General features: G+C 34.8%; 1 protein-coding gene across 2 annotated transcripts in view; it reads right to left on the minus strand.

Moving 5' to 3' along the window:
- The window catches only part of LOC136815559 (eukaryotic translation initiation factor 4 gamma 3-like), a 40,975-nt gene that overhangs the window by 14,128 nt on the left and 12,260 nt on the right, over nucleotides 1–14,587 (minus strand). For both annotated transcript variants that reach the window (XM_067072011.1, XM_067072010.1), the window contains exons 4-6: nucleotides 13,016–13,325; nucleotides 9,557–9,999; nucleotides 1,319–1,763 (exon numbers count right to left, since the gene is read on the minus strand). In XM_067072011.1, the coding sequence (XP_066928112.1) occupies nucleotides 1,319–1,763; nucleotides 9,557–9,999; nucleotides 13,016–13,325 (1,198 nt within the window). The remainder of the gene's footprint in view (nucleotides 1–1,318; nucleotides 1,764–9,556; nucleotides 10,000–13,015; nucleotides 13,326–14,587) is intronic.

A 14,587-nucleotide genomic window follows, 5' to 3' on the forward strand; every position in this document is an offset into this window, starting at 1 on the left:
AAAATTAATAACATAAGAAACATCCTTACTCACCAACCAAACACAATTACTTCAACAAAAATAAAAACACTTTTAAAAATTGACCATACTTTTCTACTTAACATGATGAGTGTGCTTTTTTAAATTATGTAAGAAAAAAAGGAAAGCTATGAAATGCTCATGTTTGAAATAGCTGTCGTTTTGTGGACTATGATAACAAAATTCCTTTCTGTTGTTATTAACCTCAGATTAATCAGATCAAACCAAAACATTGAAAGGATAATATAAATACAAATAACGTTTAAATATTTCACTGAAATGTAAACTCACGAAGACAACCTTTGAAAAGCTTGTTTGTTTATTTTCTTCCTGATCAAGAGCAAAACCAAGAAATGTTATAATTCAAGCTTTTGATTTATAAGTTAAATGTTTTTAAAATTTGGAATCAACTTCTCATCATTTCCTGATCAATATTTAGCTTCTTATTATGAGCGTTGTCCTACATCGTTTTTTTTTTTCAGAATTAACTAATTAACCTCTCAGACAGCGAGTCTTTTTCCTTGAGAAGCAAAGATAAAATGTGTCATCATTGAGGAATGGAAGTAATTTATTACAAGCTGGAGATTATTGACTTCAACATCAACCACTTCTAGACAGTCCTTTTTACATCAAACCATATATGATAATGACAAATGACAATTTTATATGAAAACCCAGCCACCAGGAGCTAATAAAAATGATTTAATCTTTCAAGTGGACAACAAAAAACAAAATTAAACACAAGAGCAAACAATCATTCAAATTTTAGGACCTTAATAAAGCCACAAGAAGTGGCAAGGTCGGTAGGCAGAAGTACCACCCTGATATACCTCATCAGTGACTTTAAAACATGCACTTCATACTAATTTTTTGAATTTCTTTTGAAAGTTAATTCTTTCTTTTCTTTTCTAACTATCCCATTTATTCCAGATTCCTGTTTACTCATAGGTTACAAATAAATGCCCCCCCCCCGCTTGCTAATTTCTCGAAAATTTTCCAACCCCCCTAGCCTGGGGTCCACTTAAAGCTTTTTGATAATTTTTTCAGCTTTCAAAGAGAAGGTCCCTTATTCTGCTCTAAATAGCCTGATTTTTGGGTTTTTCCAAGTACAATTTCCAACCCCCCTGGTAATTAGGCCTCCCCTGTTTACTCAAACCCCTCCCCCTGTTTATTTGGAACCTAAAAGTGTTATTTGGTAAGAATTATGATAAGCTTTTGAGAGAGCATTTCCAAGAATTGTTAATACATAGTATTTTCTAAAAGAGATTGAGGACTAAATTGAAATCGATAATCAACTCACCTTGAAAAGCAGATTTATTTTCATCGTGACCATTGACGATAGGTTCATCTGTTGCTTCTGGTTCAGTGTTATTGAGAGATGCTTCAATCTTTTTAACTGGCTCTTGTACAGGTTCTACCTTTGCTTCAGTCTTTATTTCTGAGGCTTCTGTTTTAACCTCTTCTGTTTTTGGAGTTTCAGGAACTGTCGTTTCAGGAACTGTCTCTTCAATTTTTGTCTCTGATATGGGTTCATTAGATTCAGTTTTTTCTTCAACTGGTTTCTGAACTTCTTTTTTAGTATCTTGCACTTCCTGCGTGCTTGATACTTCACTAGTTTCTTGTTTAATGTCTTTTTCTTTTGGAGTACTATCAACCTGATCAACAGGTGCAGACTTTATTTCAACTTTCTGTACAGGAGTCTCCTCAGTTTTGTCTTGTTTCTTCTCAGGTGATTCAGTTTGTTGCTAAAACATAAAACAGATATTTAATAGGAAAAATGGTTGAAAAAGAAAACGGTATATAAAAAATCTTCAAGAAATCAACTGTCAAAGTAAGATTTTATCAAGGCTCCTATTGGTTTGGTACAACCATTTCTTTTAGATGTAAATAACAAACCTCTCAGACAGCGAGTCTTTTTCCTTGAGAAGCAAAGATAAAATGTGTCATCATTGAGGAATGAAAGTAATTTACTAATAAGCATTTTCTGTTCCTTTTGGTGTTCTGGTGTTAAAGTTATCCTTTTAATTTACAAAAGAAACAAAGCGATCGTATTTTTCTTTTTTGTGATTGAGCAGCTTGGGCTGTCAGAGTCTTGTTTAAGAGTGAATTTGTGTATGTCACCTTCTTTTAAACATCTCTTGGAGAAAATTCTGCACAAAGATGGTATGGTGAAATTTTTGTGTTTCCAATACTTTTCAAAGTAAGTAGCACATAGTTGCTAGTATTCATTGTCCAGTCATTATAAAAAACTTTTCGAGAGAGATTGTTTTGACCTCAAAAATATTTTACAGACAACATTTTATACAGCTTTTTCAACAATTTGGAAGCTTAAATGAAAATATTTGCCCTTCCAATAGTCTAGCATGCTAGACGACTTAACTCAGTAAAAAATAGGAAGTAGAAAACTTGACAGGAGCATCAATATAGTCGTCTAGAATATTTTGTGCACAACAAACTTTTCGTAAAAATTCTCTTTTTTCATGTTTTTGGATAACATTTTCAGGGGGTCTTGTTGGTTTGATTTGTTTTTGTTTATTTTCTTTCACTTAGAAATTCTCATTGGCTGAAATTTTTATTTGTTTATATATTTTTTTGTATATGATTGTTTTCTCACCCCGCAGAAATCTGCGGGCCCTGCTGGAACTCCCGTAAGCTACGGAAACCACCTTAGCCCAGTCGTTTATTTTAACCATATCCCGACATAAAAATTTCCCGCTTTCAACAAAAACGTTATAAGCGACTGGATTCCCAGTCTACCCTTCCAATCAACATTCCGAGTAAAAAAAAGCACACTTTCAGCTTAATTGACCCAATTCTTTGAATTAAAAGTCACATTTACCATTACAATTTTGAGGGGTGAGTTTGCTGAAGTTTGTAATTATTAATCACAAGATATCATTTTCCTTTACACAGTAGTTAGTGGTCAGCGATTTCAGTCCGTTAATTTTCAAGGCCACAAAGCATCATGGATCTAAGTCAGCCCAGGGCGAACAGGGGGAATCTCCTGTAAATTTTAGTTAAAGAACTCCTTTATTTTAAGTCAATTTTGGTACCTAGTGTATATTTGTGACTCCCCAAGCGATTTGAAGTACATAAAAGTCCGATCGGTAAAAAGACCGTTCTTTTTTGGCCTCTACTCGGTCTTTGACCCGTTTGGGCTGCTTGGATATTGAAGAAGGCTGATGCGAGGCTGCTTATTAAAAGCGGCCACAGTGAAGCGGCCACATAGTAAGCTTTAAGCCGCTAACAGCAACCCTTAGCAGCCATTAGTTTTGTTTTTCAATTTACTTACATTTTCAAGTACATTTGGAACAAAGAAAGATTTTTTCAGCCAGGGTGTCAGGTACAGACAGCAGGGACGTCTTCCTCCATTTCACTCATGCTTGAAAAAGAAACTTCTTACTTTAAAACTTTCCTTCTTCAAGCTGGTGATATTTTCAGGAATAAGCCGAATTCTTCTTTTCCATGGTTGAATTGAAAAATGGGTCGATCTGCAATATGTACTTACCGATTTGGTTAATGTTTTTTTTGCAACAATCAGCAGAATTGTAAAAAGATAATTTTAGGAATGAACCGAATTCTAGATTGCTTCCTTCATTCTTGTGGTTAAATTGTTCTGCAAAATATACTTTTCTGTTTATTTTTGTTTTTGTCGGTCACCGGCAAACATTTATAATGGTCTTTCAACCGCTCAAAGGCCTCTCTGGCCGCTTGGTCGGTTTCTCGATCAAGAAAGAGTCTCTAATAGAGGCCTTGAGGTTGTTCTTGGAAAAATTCCATTGGCCGCTTCATGCTAAAATGTTAGGCCGCTTGAAATTTCACTTTGCCCGCTATGAGACTGGTCTTTTACCCGCTTGAGCCGATCGAACTTTTGTGTATTTCAAATCGCTTGGGGAGTCACATTTATTGATATTTTCTGGATTTCTCAATCCAAAATTTTTCTGTGTGTGAAAATTACAATATTTTAAGTGCTGATTCACCACTATTCTAGTATCCAAGAAGGTAGCCAAATTTGGATGCTAAATTGGGTACCCAACGTTTGCAACTGACCCAAAAAATGAGTGCTGGGAAATTTTTTTGCTTGTTCCCATGTGATATCATCACTTTCGCTGGGGCTTGAAAATGAAATTGAAAATTAGAAGCTCTATTATGGCTCAAATGAAAGATATTCTTCCAAAGATTCCAAAATATATCACAACCATATACCTGAAGAATATCAATATTTTTGATGATGCAGCAGCAATTTAATAATCATCTGAAATCTTTTATTTCATTTGAAAGATGACCGGCTAAAGTCTATCTCTATATAATTTGCAGTGGAGACAATAAAAGCTATAACTTTTGATAAAATTCAAATTAGATAGCGGTTTTGTGCTTGTTGAAAAGAAACAGGAGTGGAATATCAAGATAAAAAGAAAACATTCAAAAAAGATAAGAAAATGAGGAAGAAGAAAATCAACCTTTTCAATAATTGTGATATAATCATCATTTTCACACAAGTGACTGGTTGATTAATAATGTGAAAACATTCTTCTAAGAAATTTACTCCATCAAAAGATATAGTACAAAGGTCATCATTGATTGACTTTAAAAAACCATTGAAAATTAACAAAAAAGAGCCCTTTTTAAGTCAACCAGGGCAAAGTTTAAGCTGTATTTTTTGACTGAATGAATGTTTTTCGATTTTTTTTCACATTTAGGACGTTCCAAGATTGAAGAATTTCTGATATAAAAATGAAAATCATAGCATTTTTCTACAAGAAGTTCATTTTCTTCTTCTTCATTTTTTAACTTTGTTTTTCCATTTTTTAATTTTTTTTCTTTTTTAAATGATATTCCACTCTAGATGATCTTTTTCGACGAGCACAAAACCACTATCTAATTCGAATTTTTTCGTCTCCGCTGCAAATTATAGACACAGACTTTAGGGAACAATTTTGCACAATGCAATTGGTTCTTTTCCCATGCAAGGGAACTACATTTCACAGAGTTGCCTATGGTTAAGATAATTCATTGTAACGTCAGTTTTTTAAAGGAAAAGTTCATTTTTGACGTCAGAAATTAAAACAATTTTTGATTTCTTTTTGCTTATTTTTTTGGTTTTTCTTTGCCTTTTTTCTGGATAAAGAGTATTGAAAATAGTATTATCAGTAGTAGTATTGTAAATAGTATTGAAAATACTATTGTTTTGGGGCTCAAACTAGTAACCACACTCTTAAAAATGAAAATTTTAACCTTCAAACTTTTTTGAATGAATCAGGTGAAAAACCGAAAAACCTTTCATCAGATTTACCTCCCAGCCAACAAAACCCAACGCCACAATTCAAAAAGGATTTGATTTTGTTTAAAGCCTTACCTGAAGTGAATATGTAAGTGAGACTTCTTTAGAGAAAGTGTGACCCAGTGTGACCATGTAGTATTATGATATTAAAGGAATGGTTCGGTAAAAGTTTGACTCCTCGTTTTTTTATTGGTTTTAATGAATCAGGGATACTTGATTCAACAAAAAGAATGATTTTTATTTAATGTAGTCCATTTGTGTATGTGACATAATGGAGGCTTTTGAGAGAAAATTGAGAAAAAAGAGAAATACACGCCTAAACAAAACAAAACAACAATCGCCGACGTAAAAACAGAAAAAGAAACATCATATGGTTCAATCAACCGTTCAATAACAACGTTGCAACAGATATCGGTCGACAATTCCTGAATCTTGTCAAAAAGCACTTCCCCAGAGGTCACAAATTCAATAGAATCTTTAACAAGAACAGTATAAAGGTCAGCTACAGTTGTATGCCAAATATGAAATCGATAATCAACATGCATAACAAAAAAGTTTTGTCTACCAACAAAAACACAAACGACTGTACACAGAGACAGCTATGTCCCATGCAGCAGAACTGCCTGGTTTACGAAGCAACAGTCACCAGCGATTTACTAAACTACGGAGAGAGGAAATACATTGGACTTTGTGAAAGTACGTTTAAAAAAAGATTCACCAGCCACAAGTCAAACTTCAACCTAGAAAGATACCGCAACAACACAGCTTTATCCGCTGAAGTATGGCGTATCAAAGACCTAAACGGCGAACCAACCGTATCCTGGCGAACCATTCGCAATTCCAAAGCATTTACTCCAGATACCAAACGATGCAATTTGTGTCTTGCCGAGAAATTCGAGATTGCGAACTATCCTGGCAAGAACTTACTGAATAAGAGATCAGAAAATATTGCCAAATGTAGACACAGACGAAAATTTCAGCTGATGACGTTCAAATGTGACGTCATAAATATTTTTTGAAGACAACATATTGTATTTTATTTTCTAACGTTATCTCATTTCACTGAAGATTGGTGCCTGTGCACCATGAAACTCTGAGTTTGAAACAAAGATATTGTGTCAACTATTTATTATATACAAGATTATTATAGATTAAATTAATTTTATCCCAATTTTATAGTTGGTTGAAGTTGGTTTTAGGATTCAGACACGTAAAATCTATTTTTCTTCCCATCATACACCCCCTTTTCTAACAGACCCACTGGGACCCCTTCCCACTGGAAATATTGGCCAGAATGTCGTCCCCAGTGGAAAATTATCTCTCAATTTTTGTCCACACTGAGTTATAAACCAATCAAACCATCAAATAAACCAATCCTTGCTGCAAAATATTATGCTATTTTTCCAATTCCCACTGAATTTTCTGACTTGAAAACAAAAGAATTGAAATCCCTAGCCATAAAAACTATGGAAATATCAATCCCTGTTGAGTTTAAGTTTATTTTTCTATCCCCACTGATTGAAAAATCCCATTTGGTTTGTGAGAAGGGGGTGTCACTGTGCCTTGGAGCAGTGAACTGTACTAACAACTCACGTACCAGGAAGAGTGAAAGTATCTTTGTACAAGTTACCTAAAGACGAAACACTCAAGAGAATTGTGCAAAATACAAAGGGAAAAAAACCCCACCAAAAGCTGGTTCATTTTTAGCACAAACTCATCATTGGACTTGCGCCGCATAGACTACTGAAGGAAGACGCTATACCGAATTTGTTTGTACATTATTCCCTAAATTTTGGGATCTTTTGAGAATTGTTGTCAATAATGGACTGAAAGTCTCCCTGATCAAATTTTTCATTGAAACAATCAATTTCCCTTGTTTCGATTTCGTAGCCCTCACACTCACACCAATCTAAACTGCTGCTTCTACAAGCTTCAGAACAAGTTTCATTAGTAACTTTCGTCTTTGGATGAAAAAGTGTCACTCTCGATTGTACTCATTACTTCTCGTTCAGGCTCATAGAGATGGGGATTAAATGTCTTCAGCTTGTTAATGAGGTGATCCATATCTCTTGCTTACTCCATGCTCTCTCTCTCAGAATCATTCTTTCTCTCAGAATCTAACTCATTTCCACCTATATCATATTTTTCGTAGCTTGAATATATCAGAATACATAATTTACCGGCCTTTTGCCCAAGTATTAAAAACGCAGCTAGATGCAGAATGGACCTACCTGATGATGAAAGTTAGATAGCAATGCGAGGAGAAAAATGAAAAAAAAAATCAGTCAGAAAATATAGCGTTTAGCGAAAATGCATAAGGGACCGTGTACAAATATTGTTCCACTTTTCAACGAATTTACACGATTTCTTTTGTTTCCCAAATGATTTTAATCGTTTATGAATCGTACCAATTTAAAGCGATGTCAGGCTGAAACGTTATGAAACGATTTTAAACGTTTTTCTTTGAACAAAAAGTGGTAAAACGATTTGAAAAGAAAGTCTTCAAGTTCAAACGATTTCCTAATCAATTAAACGAACTTGAAACTATCAAAGCGAATTTGAAACTATCGAAACGAATTTCTTACCTCTAAAACGAATATCTTACCTCTAAAACGAATATGTTACCTCTAAAACGAATATCTAAACTAGTAAACGAATATCTATATTAAACAAGTATCTGAAATAATAAACGAAAATCTAAACTATTCAACGATTACTAGCTAATAGCCAAGGCTTTTCAAATCCCCAACCATAATAAGCAAGGGATTTTCTACCTTGTTGACTTTAAGCTCCTCCATTTTATCCTCACTGGCTAATAAATTCTCACTGGGTCACTGAGACAGGGGTGTGATAATATTATCTTGCTCCCCTGTGTGGGGAAACTAAAACCAGTTTCTTAGCCCCTCTAAAAAAGTCAAAGCACTCGTTATATATTTTTGGAAAGCTAAGGGGTAGGGGAATCAAAGTAGCATGGACTTTCACACCGACAATTAAGAGTCCACATATTTTATATATGGACCAATGCATTGTCTCTCCACTCTTGTACCTTTATTTGGCCATGTCTGGTACACTGACTGATTTTTGATGAATTTTAATGGGGCAAAAACGATCTAATTTTATTGAAACGTTTTGCTTTCAGACGGAACGTTTTTCTATTTAAAGGAACGATCTATATAAACCTAAAACGATTTTGAGAACACCAAAACGATTTTGAGTACACAAAAACGATTTTGAGAACACCAAAACGATTTTGAGAGCACCAAAACGATTTTGAGAACACCAAACGATTTTGAGAACACCAAAACGATTTGGAGAACACCAAAACGATTTTGAGAACACCAAAACGATTTTGAGAACACCAAAACGATTTTGAGTACACTTAAACGAAATCTGGATATTTAAAACGGTTGTAAACGATTTTCAAAATTTAATACGAATGAAAACGAATTCCTTTTCATAGTTTATCAGTCATCGTTTAGAAAACGATTTTTCTTCAAATTTTTGGCTACTAAATCGTTTCATACCTTTTCACTATACGATTTTTTCTCAAACGATTAAAACAATATTTGTACACGGTCCCTAACGCAATGAATTCATCATTGATTGTTGATGGGGGGAGAGGGAAGGGTTGTAGGGAAAAAATAAATAGAAAGTTCTGGTCGCAAAAATCAGTTTTGTTGACAATTGAATCATGCTTGACTGTGAGCATTTTAAGTACACATCTTTCTGCAAAAATCAGAAAAAACTAATGATGAAATCTCGAGAAAATGTAAAAAAACGAGTTTTCCGGCATATTTCCAGCATTTTCGGCTGGAAAACAATTTTTTTTGAAAAAATTGGACTCTGGCATTGCCATTTTCCATCTTTGTGCCAAACTTCAGCAAAAAGTAATGAGCAAATCTCGAGAAAAGCTGGTAACAGACGAACAAACAGACAGACAACAGTTAATTTATAGGAACTCCAGGTAGGTCCAAAAATTATAGCACAAATTTATCATAATTTTAAAACTACTCTTTATCTTTACTTTCTGTGATGTAAGCAGAAGGTCTTGTTAAAAGGCATATGAAAGTGAGTTGCGTTATAAAGAAAACGAATAATCAATTGGTTAAAAAGTTTATATCTTTGTGTCTTTTTCAAAGGAGAATTAGATAGGAGAGACAATAGAAATTTTTACTGAACCATTCCTTCAAGCTTTATCAGATCAATCTAAATTCAAATTTAGAGTGTACTAAATAAAAACAAAAAAATCGTTCTTACCTGTCTCGCAGCAACTTGGGCAGCAACTTTTGCCGCAAACTCTGCATTAGCCTTATTCTGTTTCAGTTTTTCATCACTATCAACTGGTATTGATTGTGATACAGGTATGGGAGTTGCGGGAGCAGAAATTTTAACTTGAGTAGATGACCTTAGTGGAGTAGTCTGTTTTTCAGTTTTTTTGCGGCTTTGAATTTCACTAGTCAAGTCCTTGCCCGAATTTGGGTCAACAATTTTTATAACAGTACGCTTTTTTGGGACACTTTCTGGAGTTTGATGAGATTGAGTTTGTTGAATTGTTGAATGATGGGCCTGTTGTGGCTGGATTGTTTGATAGACATTCCTTTGTTGTTGATGCTGCGGGTGCTGTTGCGGAATATTTTGTTGTGCATTTTGTTGCATTTGTTGTGCTTGAAGTTGAACTTGAGGTTGAAAAGGGGTTGCACCTAAGAAAAGAATAAAAACTCAAGCTATTATCAAAAAGCAGAAGTTGGACTGGTCCTGACTGCATGTTAGACCAGTCCTGGACGTGTGTTAGTGTTTATCATAATAACAATTACATAAAAACAAGCTAGATGCTGAATGGACCTACCTGATGATGAAAGCTAGATAGCAATAAGGAGAAAATGAAAACACCTGTAGCGGTGTCAAGTTACTACAGATTTAAGGTAAAGAAGACCATCATTTTAAATTCTACGAGTGCTTTAAAAAATTGAGTTTTGGGATCGAAATTTAGCAAAACAAGCTATATGCTGAATGGACCTACCTGATGATGAAAGTTAGATAGCAATGCGAAAAGAAAAATGAAAAAAAATCAGTCAGAAAATATAGCGCTTAGCGAAAATACACAACACAATAAATTAATCATTGATTGTTGATGGGGGGAGAGGGAAGGGTTGTAGGGAAAAAATAAATAGGAAGTTATGGTCGCAAAATTCAGTTTTATTGACAATTGAATCATGCTTGATGGTGAGCATTGTTATCAATAATGTTTTTGTGTGAAAAATATAGAAATATAAAGAAAAAATCCAATGAAAATCTGCAAAAATAAAGAAATTCAAGAAATACTGTCTTTCCGGCGAAAAAAAAAGGTTGTTCCGGCGACTTTTAAAAATAGTTTTCCGGCTTCAAAAATCAATTTTATTGAAAATTGAAACATGCTTGATGGTGGGCATGCTATTAATAATGTTTTGAATGAAAAAAAACAACCAATTATAAGGAAAAAGTCCAATGAAAATCTAGAAAAAAACGGCGATTTCCGGCATATTTCAGGCATTTTCCACCGGAAAAAAAATTTTCTCAAAAATCGGACTCAGCCATGTTTAGGGCATTGTTAATACGCATCTTTGAGCAAAAAATCAGAAAAAACTAATGATAAAATCTCGAGAAAGTGCCAAAAAAACAGCTTTTCCGGCATATTTCCGGCATTTTCGGCCGGAAAAAGATGTTTTTCGAAAATTGGGCTCCGTCACAATTTAGGTATTGACATTTTGCATCAGTGTGCAAAATTTCATGAAAAATATAAAGTACAGCTCAAGAAATTCAAGAAATACCGTTTTTCCGGCGAAAATCGGCTGTTCCGGCGATTTTTAGAAAGTTCCGGCTTCAAAAATCTATTTTATTGAAAATTGAAACATGCTTGATGGTGGGCATTGCTATAATTAATGTTTTTTGAATGAAAAAACAACCAATTATATGGAAAAAGTCCAATGAAAATCCAGAAAGAAAAACGGCGATTTCCGGCATATTTCCGGCATTTCCGGCCGGAAAAATTTTTTTTCTCAAAAATCGGACTCGGCCAAGTTTTGTTTTGAGCATTGCTAATACGCATCTTGTGCAAAAAAATCAGAAAAAACTAATGATGAAATCTTGAGAAAATGCCAAAAAACCGGTTTTTCCGGCATATTTCCGGCATTTTCGGCCGGAAATGATTTTTTTTCGAAAATCGGGCTCCGTCACATTTTGGCCATTGCCATTTTGCATCTTTGTGCAAAAAATCAGAAAAAACTAATGAGCCAATCTCGAGAAAAGCTGGTAACAGACGAACGAACGAACGAACGAACAGACAGAGGTTAATTCATAGGACCTCCACCGGGGCACCCGGAGGTAGGTCCAAAAAATTATTTTGCGGCCGGCAGGTTGAGTGTTTTTTTCGTCACCCGGTGGACCGGGAACAAAAAAATCTTTTGGGTTCGCCTGGTGGGCATTATTATCAATGTTTTGGTGTGAAAAAAAAACAAAGAAGTATGAGGAAGAAGTGCAATGAAAATCTGCAAAAACGCTTGCATCATATTTCTTTAATGATAAAATCTCAAGAAAAGCTGGTAACAGACGAACGGACGGACGGACAACGGTTAATTTATAAGATCTCCAGGTAGGTCCAAAAACTGATTTAAAAGGTTTTTAATTAATTGAGTGGTTAAAATGACGCTCTTAAAATGGCTGCTAAATTAACTGGAAAAAACTCTTACTGGGCTAAAAAACTTTAAATAAAAATATACATTATTATTGCCATATTGCTGTGATTTATCATAAATTATAGTGACCGGGTGGCTCAGTCGGTAGAGCATTCGCCTTACAATTTAAGGGTTGTGGGTTCGATCCCCGGTCACCGCCAACTCAGCGGATGAGTAGCTTAGATTGGGTAATCTGATCTAGGCGGTAAGTTACTGGGAGCTGAGAGTAGGTGTGGCGCTCCACCTCAGCATTCGATCTCCCAGGTCTAGCGCAAATAGAAAAGGGGATAGACTCCCTCACTCCCGGCTCCGCCGACAGCCACCAGATGAATATACTTACTTTTTTACATAAATTTGTGCTACTTTCGAAGTTGTGGAAAATATTTTTTCATATATTATTGTGATCTTGATGAAAAGAAGTCATCAAAACATCAAAAAGTGCAAAAAGTTTATATTTTTCGTCTTCACTTTTTTATTCAAAATTAACAGGACTCTTAGTCACCTTTTTGCTATTTTTTACCATCACTTACTAACCCTTAAGAGACTGACTAAAGTTAGATTTTCAGGTACTTAAATTTAAAATCTTGCAGAGTCACATTTCTGGTTAAAATCCTTTTATAAGAATTTTTTTGATTTAATCGTTACTAACAAACACTAGCGAAGGTAAAGACTGGTCAAATGAACAGCCATGAGCGTCTACAATTGACTGTTAGCACTTACAAGCAAGCAGGACAATTTAAGATAAAATTTCTAGAAGGTCGTAAGGCCAAAAATTTGATTGTTACTAGACTGCTCGTAATACTGTACCAAGACTGGTCTGATCTACAAGGAATCACTTAGGGTGTCACAAATTTTCACCAAACCTGATCTTTGCTATTTGCTCAGTTTTTCAGCAAAACCGCAATTAGCACCACAAGATTTTCAAAATTAAATGTGTCCAAAATAGGGCAGAAACCTGAAAATAGGGCAGAAACCTGTAAATTCTATTTTTGTTATTCAATCATACCTTGTTGTAAGACGTAAACTTGTGGGGCTGGCGGATAGCCAGGCTGCTGTGGACGATAAACTTGTTGGAATTGTTGAGGGTGATAGTTTGGACTGCTTCCATAAACATTTTGATTGTAATTTTGGATATAACCTTGTTGGTGCATTACATCTTGCTGTTGCATTTGTACATATTGTTGATTTTGATATTGCATTCGAGGTCCATTTGAATAACCTCCTCTAATTTGCATAGTATTATTTGGAAAATTATACAATCCACCTCTAACAGGCGCAGTACCAGCCTGCATCATTTGGTTTGAATCTGATACGTACTGAAATAAAATTTTAAGGGATAGTTAAAATTTTTTGATAGGGCACTTTTCTTTGAAGAATCACTAAATGAACAAGCTAGATGCTGAATGGACCTACCTGATGATGAAAGTTAGATAGCAATGCGAGGAGAAAAAAATCAGTCAGAAAATATATCGTTTAGCGAAAATGCATAACGCAATAAATTCATCATTGATTGTTGATGGGGGGAGAGGGAAGGGTTGTAGAGAAAAATTAATAGAAAGTTCTGGTCGCAAAAATCAGTTTTATTGACAATTGAATCATGCTTGATGGTGAGCATTGTTATCAATAATGTTTTTGTGTGAAGAACATAGAAATACAAGGAAAACATATAATGAAAATCTGCAAAGACGGCGATTTCCGGCATTTTCAACCGGAAAAAATTTTTTCTCAAAATCGAACTCGGCCATGTTTTGAGCATTGCAAATACGCATTCTTTCTGCAAAAAATCAGAAAGAGCTAAAGATGAAAATTCGAGAAAATGTAAAAAAAAAAACGGTTTTCCGGCATATTTCTGGCATTTTCGGCGGGAAAAAATATTTTTCGAAAATCGGGCTCCGTCACATTTCAGGTATTGTCATTTTGCATCAGTGTGCAAAATTTCATGAAAAAATATAAAGTACAGCTCGAGGAAATTCAAGAAATACCATTTTTCCGGCGAAATAGGCTGTTCCGGCGATTTTTAGAAAGTTCCGGCTTCAAAAATCACTTTTATTGACAATTAAACCATGCTTGATGGTGGGCATTGCTACAAATAATGTTTTTGTGTAAAAAAACAACGAATATAAGGAAAAGTCCATGTGATGAAATCTGCAAAAACGGCGATTTCCGGGATTATTTCCGGCATTTTCAGCCGGAATAGAATTTTTCTCAAAAATCGGACTAGGCCATGTTTTAGACATTGTTAATACGCATCTTTGTGCAAAAAATCAGAAAAAACTAATGATGAAATCTCGAGAAAATGCCAAAAAACGGTTTTTCCGGCATATTTCCGGCATTTTCGGCCGGAAAAGTACGTTAATTGAAAATCAGGCTCTGTCATATTTTAGGTATTGCCATTTTGCATCAGTGTGCAAAATTTCATGAAAAAATATAAAGTACAGCCGAGAAATTCAAGAAATACCGTTTTTCCGGCGAAAATAGGCTGTTCCGGCGATTTTTAGAAAGTTCCGGCTTCAAAAATCACTTTTATTGACAATTAAACCATGCTTGATGGTGGGCATTGCTACAATAATGTTTTTGT

Source organism: Clytia hemisphaerica, unplaced genomic scaffold, assembly GCF_902728285.1.
Source record: "Clytia hemisphaerica strain Z4C2 unplaced genomic scaffold, Clytia hemisphaerica genome assembly, whole genome shotgun sequence".
In the NCBI taxonomy this organism is placed as follows: domain Eukaryota; kingdom Metazoa; phylum Cnidaria; class Hydrozoa; order Leptothecata; family Clytiidae; genus Clytia; species Clytia hemisphaerica.